We start from the raw sequence: 16587 nt of genomic DNA, 5'->3' as shown, positions 1-16587 counted from the left end.
TGATCCAAAAGAAGCTTTGCTGAGTCTGTTCTTTATGCTTCCATCACTCACAACTAGATAATTTCACACAGGATCGTTTTTAAATTAAATGACGATAAAAGCGCTCTGCTGTCCTGTGTTCACTAGTTCATAGAAGTCTATCAAGTCATTAATGTGTCATGACAAACTGCTAGTTGGATACAAGAGTAATTAATTATTTGCATAAATAACAGGTTGAACTTTGTGCTTTGAACCACAATGACATATGAATCACATCAGGGATATCTTGGAACCTCTTGCAGGGGGTTCGTGGGAGGGGTGGGAGCTGAGCCGGGCGTGCGCGCAGAAGTGTCCTCATGTGCTTCAGACAGTCAGGAGTTTGGCTTGAGTTTTGATGCTTTTTGTGTTCCTAAGTTCTTCATTAATGGCTGTTTCAAGAAAGCATCTGATCATTGGAGATTTCCGTGAACAATTATACAGATTTTCATAATCACCATTAATCACCGCATATTTTTCAAGATAATTACAGCAATTATTATTTAGATTCCTCTTTCATGTGTGTATTGTAGAAAAGAACAAGTGCTTATTACATTGGGTAGTGTAGAGAACTATGGTCTGAAGTTCTTTGTCATCTAGAAACTCATTATGTTAGTTGATGCTGCCTGTGAAAGTTTGTCAGTGTGTTTAAATTAGGGTAGCATTGGCAGGTCTGATTATTTAAATGTTGTAGCTTTGCTAAAAATATAGTTATTTAAGAAAGATGAATTACTAATTTGACATTTGAGATTTAGTTGGAGTCTGCAGCACAGAAGGCAGCATCTATCGTGTGCTTAGAGGAGGGTGACGGCACTTTTTCAGATTAAAGAGAGAATTTTTAAGCAAGCAAGTCTTTGAGTCTTAGCAAATTATAACGAAGGTGCCACTGGTTAAAAGGTGGTTGTGGTTTTCAGTGGACCCTCTCCAACTAACGGGATGGCTCCAGTGCCCTTTTGGGAGCCCCATTCATCAGGGGTTGTGGCATCCTCCCAGCCACCACTGGGGATTCACAGGCATGCCATTTTGAGGCTTTAAGTGAAATGTGCAAGGTGCAAATGTTTTATATGTCTTTAAAATATTTTATAAGTTACAGCCTTTTGAAGATGCTAAAATCTGTGTGGGTCAATGCATGAGCCTACTCATTCAGTGGTATGAGTAACTCTACTGGTGGTAATGTAGTAAAAATGGGACCTTTCTCACCTTCTTTCTTCTGGATCAGTACATGTCACCTCTGGAAAGAGCTGTACTTTATTGTTCACCAGCACCAATTCCTTTTATCCCTTTGTATTTCCATCTGCTGGTCTCCAGCATGGCACAAATGGATACTGAGAAACAGTGAATAGCTCTTGGCCAGACTAAAATGAACTGCAGCTCCAGGCCAGAGCCTGGCCAGCACTGCTGTGGACATGGTAACAATGCAGCATCTCAACACAGCTCATCAGAGACTGCCAGGAATACTTCAAAAGCAACAGGGAAAAAAAAAAAAAAAAAGAAAAAGGGAGGAATCAGAGGCTGCTGCTGATGTTTATTTACAGCAGAGCGTCAGAACAAGGGACACAGAATTAAAAGCCTCCTACAGTTCTGGTTTCATTTAATTTTATTATGAAATTAACTGGCTGCTGTAAGCGGCAGTGTCGTACCATCGCGGTGCACTGCGGGAGCCATGGTGCCCACACCCAGCCGCCAGTGCTGGACACCCCAGCAGATGTGGTACACCCCTTGGAGCTCCTCCTGCCTGCTGCTGGAGATGCCTGTCCCTGGAGATTATTTCCAGCAGTTACCTCCTTCCCTCTTCTGTGAGTCTGGGTGAGCTGCTGTGCAGTGGGGAGTGCTTTTAAGGGCTCAACCCATGCAAGGTCTGAGCTTGGGCAGAGCTGTGTGGAGTTGAGCCTCCCTGGAAAACCACTAAGAGCTAATGTTAATATGAGATGGGTCAGTGTTGGGCTGGAACAAATTGTTGCCGCATTTGTTAATCTTCTGGGATTTGGCTATATGCTCCATAAAAGAAGTTGGGTGCCTCATGAGTGCGAAAAAGCTGTTTTTGGGCAGCAGGAGCCCTGAATCTTTCTCTTACTATATCCATGGCTGCAGGATCGTGGGCAACACCATGTAGGGAATGTGGGGTGCCCTTCATCTAAAGCGTTTGTTGCATCCAGGGCCATCTTTCAGCTGGGAAGCAGAGGTGAGGGATAAGCAGCTGCTCCCCCTGTGTCATAGAGGTCACACCACCTGCTGTAAGTGACCAGGTCAGGGGTGAATGGTGGAGCTGAGCCCTCAAAGCGCTGGGGCAGCTTTCTGCTTTATTTCCATAAAGCTTCCTGAGGTGGTGGGTATTTAAATCCTCACGACTCCCAGTGCCTGGCTGGGAAAAGAGCCGCTGGATGAGTGTGTTGTTTTCCACTGTCTGCCTGTAATGTGTTTTAGCAGCAGCTGAGTGACAGGCCTGACACACCAGCTCCCGTGCATGCTCCTGCGCTTCGGGAGTGCAGCATTAATAACACACTTCCATGCATCACGCCATTTTTAAGCATGATCGTTATGATAAAGGGCATATACTTAATTACAGGCCTGCTTAATTACAGCTCTGTTGAAGCTCGTTTGTTTAGGAGAGTGCTAATTGCGCTGCTGAGCCTTTGGCACACCCTGCTTTCATCTGCTGCTTTGCTCTGCAGTTTTGAGCTTCGGGGGGGCTGGAGTGAGAAAGGACCAGAGGAGGGCTAGAGACAGGTCCGGCAGGGGCTGCCGGGGAGCCTGCGCACTCATCACAGCTTATTCTTTAAATTACTTTACAAAAGCTGGTGTGTGACTGATCAAAGCAGGTTTCTGTCGGGATAACAAATGCAGATGGTCTTTCGGGTTCAAAACTTCCTGGGTTTGGTGATGCTGCTTTTCATCTGTTTCCTTTTGTTTCATGTAACGCTGTGGCTGCCGCGTAACACCTTTGATAATGAAATGGCTCCAGTGGAGGTTTTTTTTTAAGTAAAAAATACACAAAGCAAACGTAAAATGCTAAGTATTCTTAAATAACCCTTGTTAAGTCATCACTAATGTGGTAACACACTGGTGCTGATGGAAGTTAAAACAGCAAGCAGAGATACACCATATTCATGAATGCAGATGCTTTGTGAAAGCACCTGATTCAGGATTACTTGAGGGCATTCAAAGATTTAAGTTTGTTCTAATTTTAAGTGTTTATTTCATTCAGAGATGAAATTCAAAGACTTAAAATGTTAAAGGTATAACTGAAATAAAGTGGATGCATTTGGAGATGCACTCCACCATAGTAATGTGCCTCTTTTCAGCCTTGTGTGGAAATTGCTGAGTTACATGTTTTAAAAATAAGTGTTTCCCTTGTACTGATAAGTCTTGGGGGTCAGAAGGGGGCTTTCTGTGGAGTTCCTGGGTGATGATAGCAGGGCAGAAACACTGAGTATCATGCCGCTAAGAAGAATACAGAAGACAATATAAAGGCAAACAATCCTCTTAGTATCATTAAGTTTGTGCTACAGAGAGTGTTTGGCCCAGTAACACGAGGTGATGCCATGAGCTGTTGTGTCCTTGTGTATGTCCTCAGTCCCCACCATTTTCCATCTTCCAGATGTGATTTGCAGGTGTTTGAGTGCCATTGCTCACTGCTGAGTTTGCACTGAGTTTCCCAGGGCAGAGAAGCTGCTTGGCTCTGGGGTTGGTTTTGTTCTTCCCAGGTGCTCTGGGGAGGTACAAGTCACCCGAACCATGTGTGTTCCTTATCCTCTTACATGGACTCTGCGTTCACTCAGGTGGTTCTGTGTGGTGGTGCTGAATACATGTCTGCCCTCATCATAAACTGCTTGTATTTTGTTTCAGTTGCAAGTACTGTCTTTTTTTTGGCAGCTGAGCCAAATTGGAAGACTCAAAATTCAGACCATGAAATTGTATATGGGTAGAGCGGGAAGAGTTCATTGAATTCCTGATTTAGTAGGGGCTAACCCAGCTGTGTCTCCAGGAGAAAGAAAACAGTGGCTAGAGGGAGAAATCCCTCTAAAGGGAGGAACAGGATGGCAGTAATGTCTATAAAGCTATCAGTCATGTGTCTGTGCCACATACACTTGATAATCACTGGCAATGTGTGAAGCTGCATGTCAGAAGTCAGCTGGCAATGTGACCTGTCACTTGTTTTGTTCTTTCCAGCCATGGATGGAGTGCCTTTCATGATTTCGGAGAAGTTTGCCTGTGCTCCTGAAGGGGTGAGTTACCTTTGTTTTTTTCCTAGTGTCTAAAGTTCATCTTTTCATGGAGAGCAATCACAAAGCAGTTCCCTGTTCCAGCCTGGAAAGTTTGAGGAGGCAGCTGGGACCAGACCTCAGCTAGGTTCCAGGGAGCAGAAGCTGGGATAGAAAAATGATTTTGGGACTTGTGTTGACCTCTGAAGTGGGAGATTATCTAAGCTAAAGCACGTCAAGTGCATCAGCAAAGCAGGCTGGGTGATGTTCACATGCAACATGTTTCTGTTGAGTTCACTCCTTGAGTGGAGTGTGTCTGTGATCCTGGCAGCACAGCTCCTGCAGGCAGCAGGGTGAGCACAGCAGGCACACTGCTGGGTATGAGGGCAGCAGTGCTGGCATGGGGTGCTGCTGACTGCTGGGGCAGGGCAGGTTTACTGGGCCGACATGGAAACCCCGGTACAGATTCAGAATTTAAGTTGGTGATCCAGAGCTCAAAGGCTCTTCATCCTGTTACCAGTTCCCTGATTCACCCAGTCTTCAAACAATACCTCTTTAAAAGTCAGTTTACAAGAATCTGTTACAGCAAACACTGAGCCATCAGTTGTGTCTGAGTTTTCACTTGCTGCTCTTGCTTTGTGCTTTCTTCTTCCTGCTGCCACAACCTGCCTATGCAGCGCATGCAGGTTTTCACAACCATTGCTTTCTGAAAGGGTTGTTTATCAGCCCTTATTCCCAGAAAGCTGGAGTCCCTGCTGCGAGGACAAATGCAGAGAGATTAGGTCGTGCTAATCCTCCCCTCGGATCCTTTAGACACCATTGCCACCATATGGTCAGTTTGGTCTGGGCTTCCCGCAGCCTGTGCTGCTCACACCTATGTGCTGCAGCAATCTGAAATCCATAGGGTGTCCCAGGAACAACAGTCCTGTGGCAGTGAGATGGGTAAGGATATACATGCACAAAATGACACCTAGATGAGTGTGAGCTGTCCCTGCTTAGGGAGAAAGGCGTTAGAGCTGTGTTCCACAAACCACCTTCTGCTGCATCACTCCTGTGGTGAGCTGAGGAACAGGATCATGCACATGTTTACAGATGGTGCCTCTAAATCTCTGATGACAAGAGTATTTGCTGACTTTAAACAAAACAAGATCAAGCAAAAAAAAAAAAAAAAAACAACCCTGAATATACGTTCTTTTTTTTTTTCCTTGCCAGATGCAGCCAGTTGATCTCTTAGGCATCACAATCAAAACCCTTGCAGAAATTGAAAAGGAGGTAGGTACTGAGCAAAACCGTCATGAGTGCTGTATTCACCTTGTTGTAAAATCCTTTCACTTACAGAAAAGGCCTCTCTTGTTTTTTCCAAGGCACTGCTGGTAGATATAGTCAATGCAGAGTCAAACAGTAAGCCTAGAATTAGAGATGTTCTCTGTGATCCGTGCTGGGTGAAGATGTTGGTGTTGAATCTGATGGCAAAGTCTGCTGCCCTCTGTTCAATTCCAGATATCTGTCTTCAATCTTTCTTTCACATTGTATTAACCAAACATGTTACAAGCAGGGAACTGTTTGTATTAGGTTGACTCTTGCATCTTAGGGAGTCAAGTGAACTTGACTAAGCAGTGTCAGGTAAAAGTCAAGTGAACTTGACTAAGCAGTGTCAGGTAAACTCCATCATTTGTTAACTTGATGGTGCTTGTAGCTTGTTACCAGGAGAAATGGGCTGCACTTTCAATGGGCTTGAGTCTTCTGGGAGCTCAGGGAGGAGACAGCCATCAAACTGAGGGTGGTCTGGTGTTCCCCAGGTAGCATTTTGGCACGTGCATGACTGGCAGCCAGGGTGCTCAGGCCTAGTGCCCCCTGTATGTGCATCCATCCTCCCCTGATACTGCCAGGAGCTGTCCACAGGGCAGCCAGTCCCATCTGCTGGAGTGGAAGCAAAGTGGCATTGGATTTGCTACTGTAGCCCTTCACCCTCCGGAGCAGGAAAGGTCTCAAGAGGCTGGGGGCACTGCATGGAGGGGTGAGCTGTGCAGCCCTGCCCTATGCCCCTTGCAGTCCTGTGGGGACATTGGCACCAGGGTCCTTTGTGTGGCCATGGTAGGAGAGCGTGATACCTGCTGGCTCTCTCCACACCCTCCTGTTCCATTATGGGCTGTGTGTGATTCAGAGTAATGAAAAGTATAATTATGCAGCCCATATTCTTTGATGAAGCATCTTGTCTGCACATAGATAGCTATGCATATAAATATTGTGAATTTCTGCATGGCTTTATTTCCCTTGCAAGCAATAGCACCATTACAGCAAATCTTCTGGATTTCCAAAGCAGCAAGAACATTTTCCCTGGAGCTAGATGCCTTGCAAAAATACCCCTAAATAATTCCAAGAGTTATTGTTCTCTGTCGCCACATTTGCAGATGTATGCACCCATCCTGCAGGCCACAAGGACCCCACCCTTCCAGGAAAAATGATGAAATAGGCACAAATTCTGTCATAGTCAAGCTGCCCATGAGGTTGGCGGCTCATTACAGGCAGCCTGTGCAGCCATGCCTGAGGAGCACGTGGAAGAAGGAAGGGGTGCATGGAGAGGCAATGAGGCCCTGTGGCTGGTGATGGGTTGAAACTGTGGGTCTGGCCTGTCCTGGGTAGTGGACAGGGAGTGGCAGTGGGCAGGCGAGGCTGGCGCTGTGCGGTGCAGTGGGGGCACTGCAGCCCCTGCAGCGCTTTGTGGCTGCAGCAGTGTGGGTGGCACTGACCTGCTGAGTGCTCTGGCACTGCCGGGCTGTGCCCGTCTTGGCTTTAGCTTGGCACAGAGTGAGAAGTCTGGCTAGAGTCTAATTAGTAAAGTGAGCATCCAATATTAATCATTCCTTTTAAACTGACAGGGAAGGCAGTTCATTTAACCACTTAATTGCTACAAGTTTTCATGGGCTGCTCTTTGTAAATATGTTTAATGGAGAAGTTGTAAATCTAAAAGAGCTTAAAATTTTAATCTTATACAGAAATATTTTTCCTTGTTCTCGTGTTTGTAGTCAATTCTCCAGAGCGTAGTCACATGAAATGTTCTTTAAATGAACATATTTGCTAACTGGCATGATTTCAGTTTTTAAAACATTGGTTCCAGCAATTAGGCATTTTTTTTCAGTTCCCAAATGACTAGAGAAATTCGTCTTGATTATAATTGCTCTTAGCCACGCATATCTAATTTGTGTCTTTTTAAGTGTTAATTAGTAAACAGTTTGAGCTGACATCTTTATGTGTTTGTGTGTTGAAAAATGAGGCTTATTGCTTGTTTAGCTCGGGGCTGGTACCGCTGGCTGTGACACCGCGACACGGAGGTAAAACTAACGAAGCCGCCTTTGCCGGGGACGAGCGGGGCGGCGGGTGCCCCCCGGGTCCGGGTTCCGGTCCCGGTCCTGGTCCCGGTCCTCCTCCCCGCGGTGGTTCCGGGCGCGGCCCCGCCGGGCACACCCCGGGCACGCGCCGCGGTCCCTGCGCGCCCCCTGCCGGCCGCGCGCAGCCGCGGCTCGGGGTTCGGGTCCCGGCAGTGTCCCCGCGGTGTCCCCACTTGTACCTCCTCTCGTGACTGCTCTGCGGGACGGGGTGCTGGGACCTGCTCAGCGGGCAGCGGATTCTACCGCAGTGGGTCACCTGGTAGGGGACAGCACTGGTAGCCTTGCACAGGCACTGGGCACGCTGAGCTGGGACGGAGAGGAGGTTTTGGTGCTGAAACAGAGGCACTGACAGTCAGCTGGAGGAGCAGATCTAGATTGTCCCTGTGCAGCCCTGGTGCAGCTCCCATGGGTCCTGGCACTCTGCAGGAGCCGGTGGCAGCCGTAGCATAGCCAGCCCATGCAGCACTAGAGCTCCGTCCCCATGCAGGTGGTGAGAATCAGGCACCAGCAAAGTCACCAAGTTCGCAGGGTTCTTGAGGAGCAATGACAAACAGGCCTGACCCAAGGGAACATGGGAATGTCATGGTGACATCCCAGGAGCCACAAATGGGACACTGGGAAGCACAGTCCATATCCAGAGCCATTACAGTGGCTGTTCCGGGGCTGTGTGCTGTTCCTGCCCTGCAGCCCCAGCTCATCACTCTGTTTTGGTCACACCACCCTCCATGTCAAAGCCACCGTGGTCCCGGCCTCTCCTGGGGGTGTCACGGCAGGACAAGTGGCCTGAGCAGCAGGCAGGGGGGCTTGGGGCTGCTGGAGTGCGGCCCTCAGTGTGCCACGAGATGGCACTGCTACGGCATATGCCATGGTGGCAGGGATGTCCCTCGGGTTGCATCAGTGTCCAGCCAGTTGCAGTGACATCTGTGGAGTGTAGGGATGTATATAGGAATTTTAACCCACACTGCCAAACCAAAAAATGTTAATTATGATAGTACCAGCATGCTTTAATTCCCCTCCAAATGGAAATCTTTCTGCCTAGCTGATTTGTACACAGGATGAGTGTAGTCATGTTTGTGTTAGAGCTGGGTTTTAGGGGAGAGGGAGAATCCAACCCAGGATGGTCACCAAGGTGGGGTCAGGTGGTGCTGGCAGGGTCACCCTGTGTGGCACCTACAGCTCAGAATGCTGCTGGGCCAAATTCTTAACAACTGCTTCTGCTGGTTGTATCCTGGGAGAGCGGCTGTATGGCTGCCTGCCCCACAGTCCCTCCTATCTGTCTCTGCCCACAGTATGACTACAGCTTCCGGACGGAGCAGAGCGCTGCGGCCCGCCTGCCACCCAGCCCCACGCGCTGCCCACCAGTCCCGCCATCCTGAGAGGGCTGCCGGCGCTGGAGCAGGCCTGTGCGTGCATACTACTGAGTGGGATGCGGCGTCAGGGCCGCCCCGCAGACCCCTGCTCGCCCGGCCACCGCCACCCGCCCCGTGCTGCACCACCTCCTCCTGCACACGCCGCTCCATGCCTGGGGACTGCGCATCCTTCTGGCAGCTGCCCCCCATCCCCCTGACTGCTGCGGACACCTCTCCATGTGAGTACGTGGCTGGGAGCTTGACCGCAGTTCCCTGTTGTCCCCACTTCATAACCCCTGCTACAGGACAGTCACAAGAACCAGAGCTGTCACAAACTGCTGCAAACAGTGAGCTGTGAGCTTGCCAACCATCCAGAAATGCTCAGCAACAAGCCTTAAAAGTCAAGAATAGTAGAAGTTATATCTGGCCGTGGTGGTGCCCTGTCTACCTCCACCGAGGTCCAGGCACACCACAGCACCACAGCCAGATCAACCCCAGACTGGGATCACGTTTTTGCTGTAGGCTGGGGTCCCTCACCTAGAACTGTCCTGAGCTCTGCCCCCAGGCCTTGGTGGGGGTGAGGGGTGCAGAGAGCACAAGTTGCGCTGTAGTTTCCAAGGTGAAGCACCTCTGCTCTGCACAGGGGTCCCTCTGTCCATCAGGACCTCAAGCAACAAATATCATGTATTTCCTTCTGGGATGGATGCTGGCAGACCCCAGCAGTACCCCGCAGATCCCTGCCTGAGCAACCTGCCGAGCTGGAGCCCTTCTGACAGTACAGATGCTGTCACCTGCCCTAGGCTTTAGGCAGTTTCTAGTATTTGCCCCACTAGCTGCTAAAATGAGAGATGTGCCTGTTGCTCGTGCAGTGGCGGGAAACACTGAACTCTGGCATGGTGCAGGGTGAGAGTGGGATGCATTAAACCCTGACCTCAGCCTCCATGTGATTGCTGACCTTAGCTCGCTCCCCAGTCACATGCATGTCTTGGAGAAGTCTGTTGCTGTAATAAGTTATTTAGAAGTGCCCGTCTGACTCCATGCTGCTTTTTCAAGTCTCTGCTGTAGAACAAAGCTACATCATGGCAGCAAAATAGCAATTTTTAAGTAAGTGTTAAAACGTACAACTTTTTATATTGTAAAATACTGATTACCTAACCCTATTGAAATGCAATTGCCATAGCAACAAGTAACAAACAGTGTTGTCGCTCTCAGTCTGGGTCATATGTATGCCCTGACCTGCTTTGCACTGCTTTTGATTGATCTTGCGTTTTCTAGTTGGACTGAATGGTGACTAACAGTAGGTTTTGTACTGTCAGCTTGTATTTTTTGTTTGTACATATGTAAAATATTTCTTGTCCAAAGATGCATTTCTGGTTTTAAGGCACCATACTGTATTACTGAGATAATGAGCACAACATACCATAACATTCGGGACAGACTGACTCAAAGTCTTTGCTTCTGCTTCTTCCAATCAGGAAAATCGTTTTCTGTAGCTGCCTCTGTAAAGTAAGGCTGTGCAGTGGGAAAGCAGAAGCTGATTTCGTTGCAGGTGTGTCATATTTGGGCACAAGAATTAAAACTGTGCCCTTTGCACCAGCTTTGGAGATGTAGGTGAACCCCTGGAAGTGCTCATTTACTTGGAGGTTGCAGCACCATGTTTAGTTCTTATTTATCCTGCAGGAAAGCAAAGCCAGACCCCACTGCCAAGCTTCACAAAGGCTAGATTGATGATGCCGACATCGACAAATGAACATACCATGGCAGCCTGGTCATTTGGCTCAGGTTCACTTGAAGTTCAAATCCACTCCATGCTGTAGTACTGTGCCCATCTCATCCATCTTTTGTGTTTCTGTTTTTCTGCTTGTAGTTTGTTCTGTACTTTTCTTTGGCATCCATTTGTAGCTTCTCCTGTGGCTTAGTGGACACCACAGGTAGGTGGAAGCCGCCAGCAGAGATGTGTTCCTCATAGCTGTGGGATGAAGGTGCTGCAGAGAGCTGCCCTGCTTTGCCCTGCCCTGTTGCTGGTGGAGGAGGAGTGAGGGCTGCAGACTGGTGCAGGGCAGCCAGGGAGGAAGCTGCAGAGCTCCAAGGGCAGTTCCTGATGCTGGGAGATGGGATGAGACTGCCAGGAGCCCCTTCTCAAGCCACATCTCCCCATGCTGAGGGCTGGGCTGACTGCACTACAGCTGGAGCTCTCAGGGAGGAATGGGTTTGGATGCTGCTGAGCCCCGTGTTTAGTGAGGCACTCCCTGGGTATGCTGGAAAAATGGGCACATAGCTTTGAGTCCTTTCCTGTGAGATTTGGCTTAGAGAGCATCAGTAAATATTATTGGTGCTTTAATATTTATAGCAATAGTTACATTTGCTCAGCCTTCTCAGAGGTAGTGAGCTTTCTGTTCAGTGACCTACAAGAAACACTGTATGTCTTGAAATGCTGACAGGACAAACAGCTGGGACAGGCAGCAGTGAAACCTTCTGGATGTATTTATATAGTTGGGTCTTACTCTTTCCTCTCTCACACTGGGATAGCAAAGCTGCTTCCAGGGTGCATCTGCAAAGAAACTTGAGTTTGGTTTGATCTTCCCAGTGTATTTCTGCTCTGCGGCATGGTAGGGATGCCATGTGCTGAAGGCCTAAGTAGTACAGATGCAGTTTTTGTGGTACAAGCACAATAGAGGTGTTGTGAGCAAAGAGCTGCAGCTGCTGAGCACCAGCTGAGCTCAGACATGCTACCCAGCAGCTGGAAAACTGAGCATTTCCAAAGGGAGAGGGCTCAGGGCCAGTGCTTGGAAGTACAGCCAGACACATGGTGCAGGGTGCTGGACTCTATGTGTCGCCTTCTCAGTCCACCAATCATAGGAAGCTTTTTAATGGCATCTCTGGATTTCCAGGATCTTGGGCATCAAGTCAGCGTTTCCACAGGCAGGTTTTATTTGCTGTTCTGTAACTTTTGTACTTAAAGCAACTCATTGCAAGGCTGGTCCTTGTGTCCTCACGGCAAAGTCCTCCCCGTTGACACGTACCATAGCCAGTACCAGCATCTCTTCTGCATCTTCCTCCCTCCCTGTCCAAAAAGCAACTGTGGTAGCATTGGCCCAGACAATAAATATTGAGGGAACCTGATGCTGACACCTGGCAATGGAGAAGCCTGCTGGAGCATAAGGGGAGGTGATGAGTCAGTGGAAAGCAACAAAAGTGGATTTGCAGAGCTTTACCAGATGTGCTTGGCTACCTTGCCTCTATTTCTAGAACAAAACTAGTCTCTAGGTAGCTTAATCTTGTGGCTGCTGGAGAAATTATTTTGCCAAATTATCAAGTGTCTGCAGCAGAGACAGAAAAGCAGCAGTGCAGGGTTTGCTTACTGTAAAATACACCTTCTGATGTGAATTAGTAGTGACATGCTGTCTCCCAGATTTTTCATGGCAAAGAGTGGGTAGCGTGCTGGGACAACTTGTGGGCCATCCAGGCCAGGCTGTGCTGTCTACTGTGTTAACAATGAAAGGCAAGAAACTAGTCCAGAAAGTAATGTAGAGTGTGAACTTTGTGATAAAATTCGAGTGTGGACAGTCGTAGCAGGTGTCTTCTTCTTGGGAGCATCTTGTAGCTGTAGTTTTGTAGGAATAAACTTTGTCAAACTTTTTCCCTTTGGCTGTGGCCGAGTTTGGCCACGGCATTTATAGGAGAGGATCCCCCGTCGGCCCCCTGTGTTGTACCAGGTATTGGTAGTCTGTAGCTCTGGGCTTGTTTGGTTTCACACCCTCCCCTACCCCACCAGTTTCCTGAGAGGGGAGAGCAGCCCCTGCAGAGCCCTTCCTGCTCCTCCCCAAGGGCTCTCTGCATGCAGATAATTACCTCAGCCTTCCAGCCTTGGCAAACAGCCGGGGACCTGCCGGCAGTCAGTGTGTTATTCTGAGCCATCAAACTCTGACAGCACTGGGCAGGGAGGATGCTCCTCTGCTCACAAAAAAAAGCTCAGTAAGGTGCTGCTCAATTCATTCAGTACAGGGAAACCAAACAGTTTGGATATTCTGGTTGTTTATTGTGAAATTGTTTCTTAACAGCAACAGTCATAAATGTCAACATGCAAATGGAAAAGAGAAACCTTTTATGCAGTTGCAAAGTGTTTTTCTAAGATGCTATGCATTTTGTTGGGTTATTGAAAGTGAATTTACTGTGCATTAATCTTATGAATGTTACTACATTTTATATTTATTTTAGATGACCCTCCTGTATTTTACAAAGGGAAGTTTCATTGTGTGATAACTTAGTCTGTATTCTTAATATAATTTGTTAAATAAAACTTGTTTTAATCGGTTTATTCTCTGTGCTTTGTGTTTTAAATTTGGAGTTTAAAAAGCTCTGTTTGCAGGAGTGGAAAGGGGTGTCCCTCCAGCCAGCTGCTCTTTTCCCTCTGTGCCATTGTTGCACTGATTTCCTCAGATCCCAGACCTGGATGTTTTCAAAGTAGCATGGAGCTGTGTACCCAGGAGGCATTCCCAAAGGAATGGGAATGGTGCAGGGTCAGCCTTGTGTACTCCAGGGGCACAAAGCGAGGTTTGTCTCCCAGTGGACATTTCCAGTGCCCTCCAGAGGTGAGTGCTCCTCCCTTCCCATTTCCTTTCCACTTTTAGTGGAAAATATCTGGTCATCGTGCCTGTCTCTGGACTGAAGAGCAGAGCAGCAATGGTTGGATTGCAGGCTCTAAGGTGAGAGACTCGCTCACAAGGGGCTTCTTCCTGAGCAGATTGGCTTCTGCTTCTGTTGGGGGGCTGGTGGGGACTTTTTGAGCAGTTTTGGTGGGGTGTGAGGTCTGAGACCAGAGACATCTTTTCTTTTCCTCTCAGGCTATCTATGAAGTCAAAGGACAGTGCAAAAGCTGGGACCTCATTTCAGACACAGGAGGAATAAAGAAATGGGAGCAGAGGCATCACTGGAGTAGGACCAGGGGCTGTAAAGCCTCTAAAGAGGAGCTGGTGAGCAGCAGTGGCCATTCCTCATCTGACTGAAGCACTATAGTCTGTTCGTGGCTCTGTAGGGTCAACTTCAGAGGTCAGAGCATGATCCCTTTGTAGGTAATTTGCTTGTGTTTATATTTTTCTGTCCTTGGAAATTAGATATAAAAAGCCTTGGACAATTTGTCCAAAATGTCTCTCTCAAAAGGAACAGCTGTGAAGTCAAAACACAAAAGTCAAAACAGCTCAACTTCAGTGTTTCTGAGGATAAGGGACCACACAAGACATCTACACTGCCACACCAGCCATGTCTTAGATGTATGTGACAAAAAGTATGTCACTATAGTGAATGATGGAAGTGTCAGTCAAACAAATTATTTATAAAGATTAACAGCTTCAGTCACTCAAAATTATCAACTCCAAAAATTACATTGTGTGTCATCCAGAGGAGGTCAAGGTAAAGCCATAGAGTCTGCCTTAAAGCCTGGAAACACCAGTATGGGCTGGACTCGTCAGCACAGGCTTCCTTGGAACTGCTGAGAGGGCTGTGGGGAGCTTGGGTCAGAGCCCTCCCCGTCTGGCTCAGGTGGCCATAGCGCTCCCAGCTCCGGTGGCCACTGGGCCAGTGTGAGTCAGTGTGAGCAGGGGCCTGCATGGCTGGCAGCAACGAGCCCCTGCAAAGAGACAGGATCACAGCTAGGGAGAGGGTAATGCTGCACCACTGAAACTGAAAATTGTTGTTCTTTGTGCAAAATTATTCTTCTGAACTTGACCCAATCCAGTGGTGCACAATACGACCTCTGGCATCTTCTCTCACCCCAGCCAATATTTCTGTCTTGCTTATTTTGAGTGGTCTTTGAATTAAGGGAGATTAATACTCAAGTTCCTGACATTCTCTTCAGGCACATGTTTTTATAACCTCCTTTTGAAAGCAAGTACCACTGGTTCACCAAAAACTAAGAAACTGCACCTCAGAGCTGCCGTGGGAGCCGTCACCAGCACCTGATTGAATATCCTGGCTGGGGCGGAGGTGGCGTGGGGGGGACATAAACCAGAGTGGGTCTGTCCTGCACCAGCTCCCATCTTCCCATGCCAGTGAGCAGCAGGCAGCACCTGAACTGCCACAGAGCAGTGGCTGGGCAAGTCAGGTGATGGCTACAAATGTTGAACCACCCTCTGCCTAATGAGCTATTGTCCCTGGACACGGGCTCTTCTCTGTGCCATGGGAGCCATGTGGGGCTGCACATCCACCTGGAAACCTAGCAGACCCTCCAGACACGCCTGCTGGGGGTACCCTCATCCCCCCAACCCTCCATCTCATTATGGTTGCACCCTGAACCACTCTCATCCAGCACAAGCTGCCCTTTCTCTTGCTGCTGAGGAGCAGCACTCCTCCCCTGAAGGCCTCTGGGATTGCTCTGCTGCTGAAATACTCCAGACCATACCAAAATTGCAGTGTTCCTGCTCAGCCTCTGATCTTTGCACTTCCTAATTTAGAATTTTGGGATAATTCTAGAATGTTAAAAACAAAATTAATTCAGCAAATTTCTGCCATTTCTTCAGTTTTTCTCCTGTAACAGCTGTAATCAAGAGTTTCTGTCATGGGTGTTGATGAGCTGGAAGGGGCCCCGAATCATTAGAGCAACAGCAAAGCTCAGAGCCTGGGGAAGTGAAGACATCCTCCTCCCTCTTCCTTGCCTGCTCGAAGGAGACATCCCCCTCTGGACATCTTGTGATTCTTTGCTGGAAGTGTTTTGCTCAGAGGCCAAAGATGGAGAGTGGACACAATGTTCAAAAACACAAATTGGCAGAGATGGTAAAAGCAGACAGAAAACCCAGAGCCTCACCTGCCACCTCCCTCAGTGCTGTCAGAGGCCCAGCCAGCACCTGAATAGCATTTCCCTTTGTTAAGAAAACAGGAATCACCATCCATTGAATTACTCTCTGATATTTCAGTTCCGTTTGCTGACTAAATTTAAATTTGTTTGCAAAAGTTTTTTTACTGCCAAGCAGAGCTCAGCTGGTGTCAAGGAGCCCCATGAAGGGTCCCAGTGGGGTGGTTGGTGGCACCGACCCATTGACCAGGCTCATGGCCCTGCAGCCCCTCTGCATTGCACCCAAGGTGCTGGATGTCCACTGGGACTGACCCAGGAGCACCCTGGGGTGGGGGGCAAGCCTGGAGCTGACTCACATTGTCCATTATTCACAGAATTGATTTTCTAACAGAAGTTTCTAATTTCTTGTGCTTTGCTGAGTGCTCCCTGGCTCCAGGAGCAGCCGCTTGTCTCCAGCGAGGTGACTCCTGGCCATTCCTGCCCCAAGGAAATCCCTTGTCAAAGGGGAAGCAGCAGGCTCAGGGGCTGGAAGGAGCCAGCCGTATCCCTGCAGTGTCAGGCAGTTGTGTTGGGCTTTGTGTGCCTGTGGCTTTGGTGGTGATGTTTGTTTTCTTTTCTCCTCTCCCTCCTACAGCTTTAAAAATTAACTTGCCCGGGGACTTTCTCAAAATCTTTTCCTTTCTCTGAAATGATGGATAAGCCATGTAACTGATTGTCATGGCCCTGGAGAGGATAAACATCCTCTGCAGTTTAAAATAAAACCTCCTCGCTGCCTGGTTAATAAGTGTTGAAAGAAGCATAAATAGAAATAACACAGGATTTCCATGACTAACAAGATGACCACA

The 16587-nt window shown here is 48.3% G+C and overlaps 1 protein-coding gene and 1 long non-coding RNA gene across 5 annotated transcripts in view; both read left to right on the top strand.

The window, feature by feature from the left end:
- MVB12B (multivesicular body subunit 12B) overlaps positions 1 to 13273 on the top strand; it is a 57571-nt gene extending 44298 nt beyond the window's left edge. For all 4 annotated transcript variants that reach the window (XM_071765714.1, XM_071765715.1, XM_071765717.1 and 1 more), the window contains 3 exons: positions 4186 to 4241; positions 5430 to 5489; positions 8896 to 13273. In XM_071765714.1, coding sequence (XP_071621815.1) covers positions 4186 to 4241; positions 5430 to 5489; positions 8896 to 8982 — 203 coding nt within the window. In that variant the 3' untranslated portion in view covers positions 8983 to 13273. The remainder of the gene's footprint in view (positions 1 to 4185; positions 4242 to 5429; positions 5490 to 8895) is intronic.
- Positions 5496 to 7459, top strand: LOC139806309 (uncharacterized). Its single transcript, XR_011730218.1, has 2 exons — positions 5496 to 5840; positions 5876 to 7459. It is a non-coding gene; the product is annotated as an uncharacterized lncRNA (long non-coding RNA).
- Positions 13274 to 16587: the final 3314 nt, after the last annotated feature.

The sequence above is a fragment of the Heliangelus exortis genome, chromosome 22 (assembly GCF_036169615.1).
Source record: "Heliangelus exortis chromosome 22, bHelExo1.hap1, whole genome shotgun sequence".
Lineage (NCBI taxonomy): Eukaryota > Metazoa > Chordata > Aves > Apodiformes > Trochilidae > Heliangelus > Heliangelus exortis.
The sequence above is the reverse complement of the archived record's forward strand: the minus strand, read 5'-3'. Positions and strand labels throughout refer to the sequence as shown.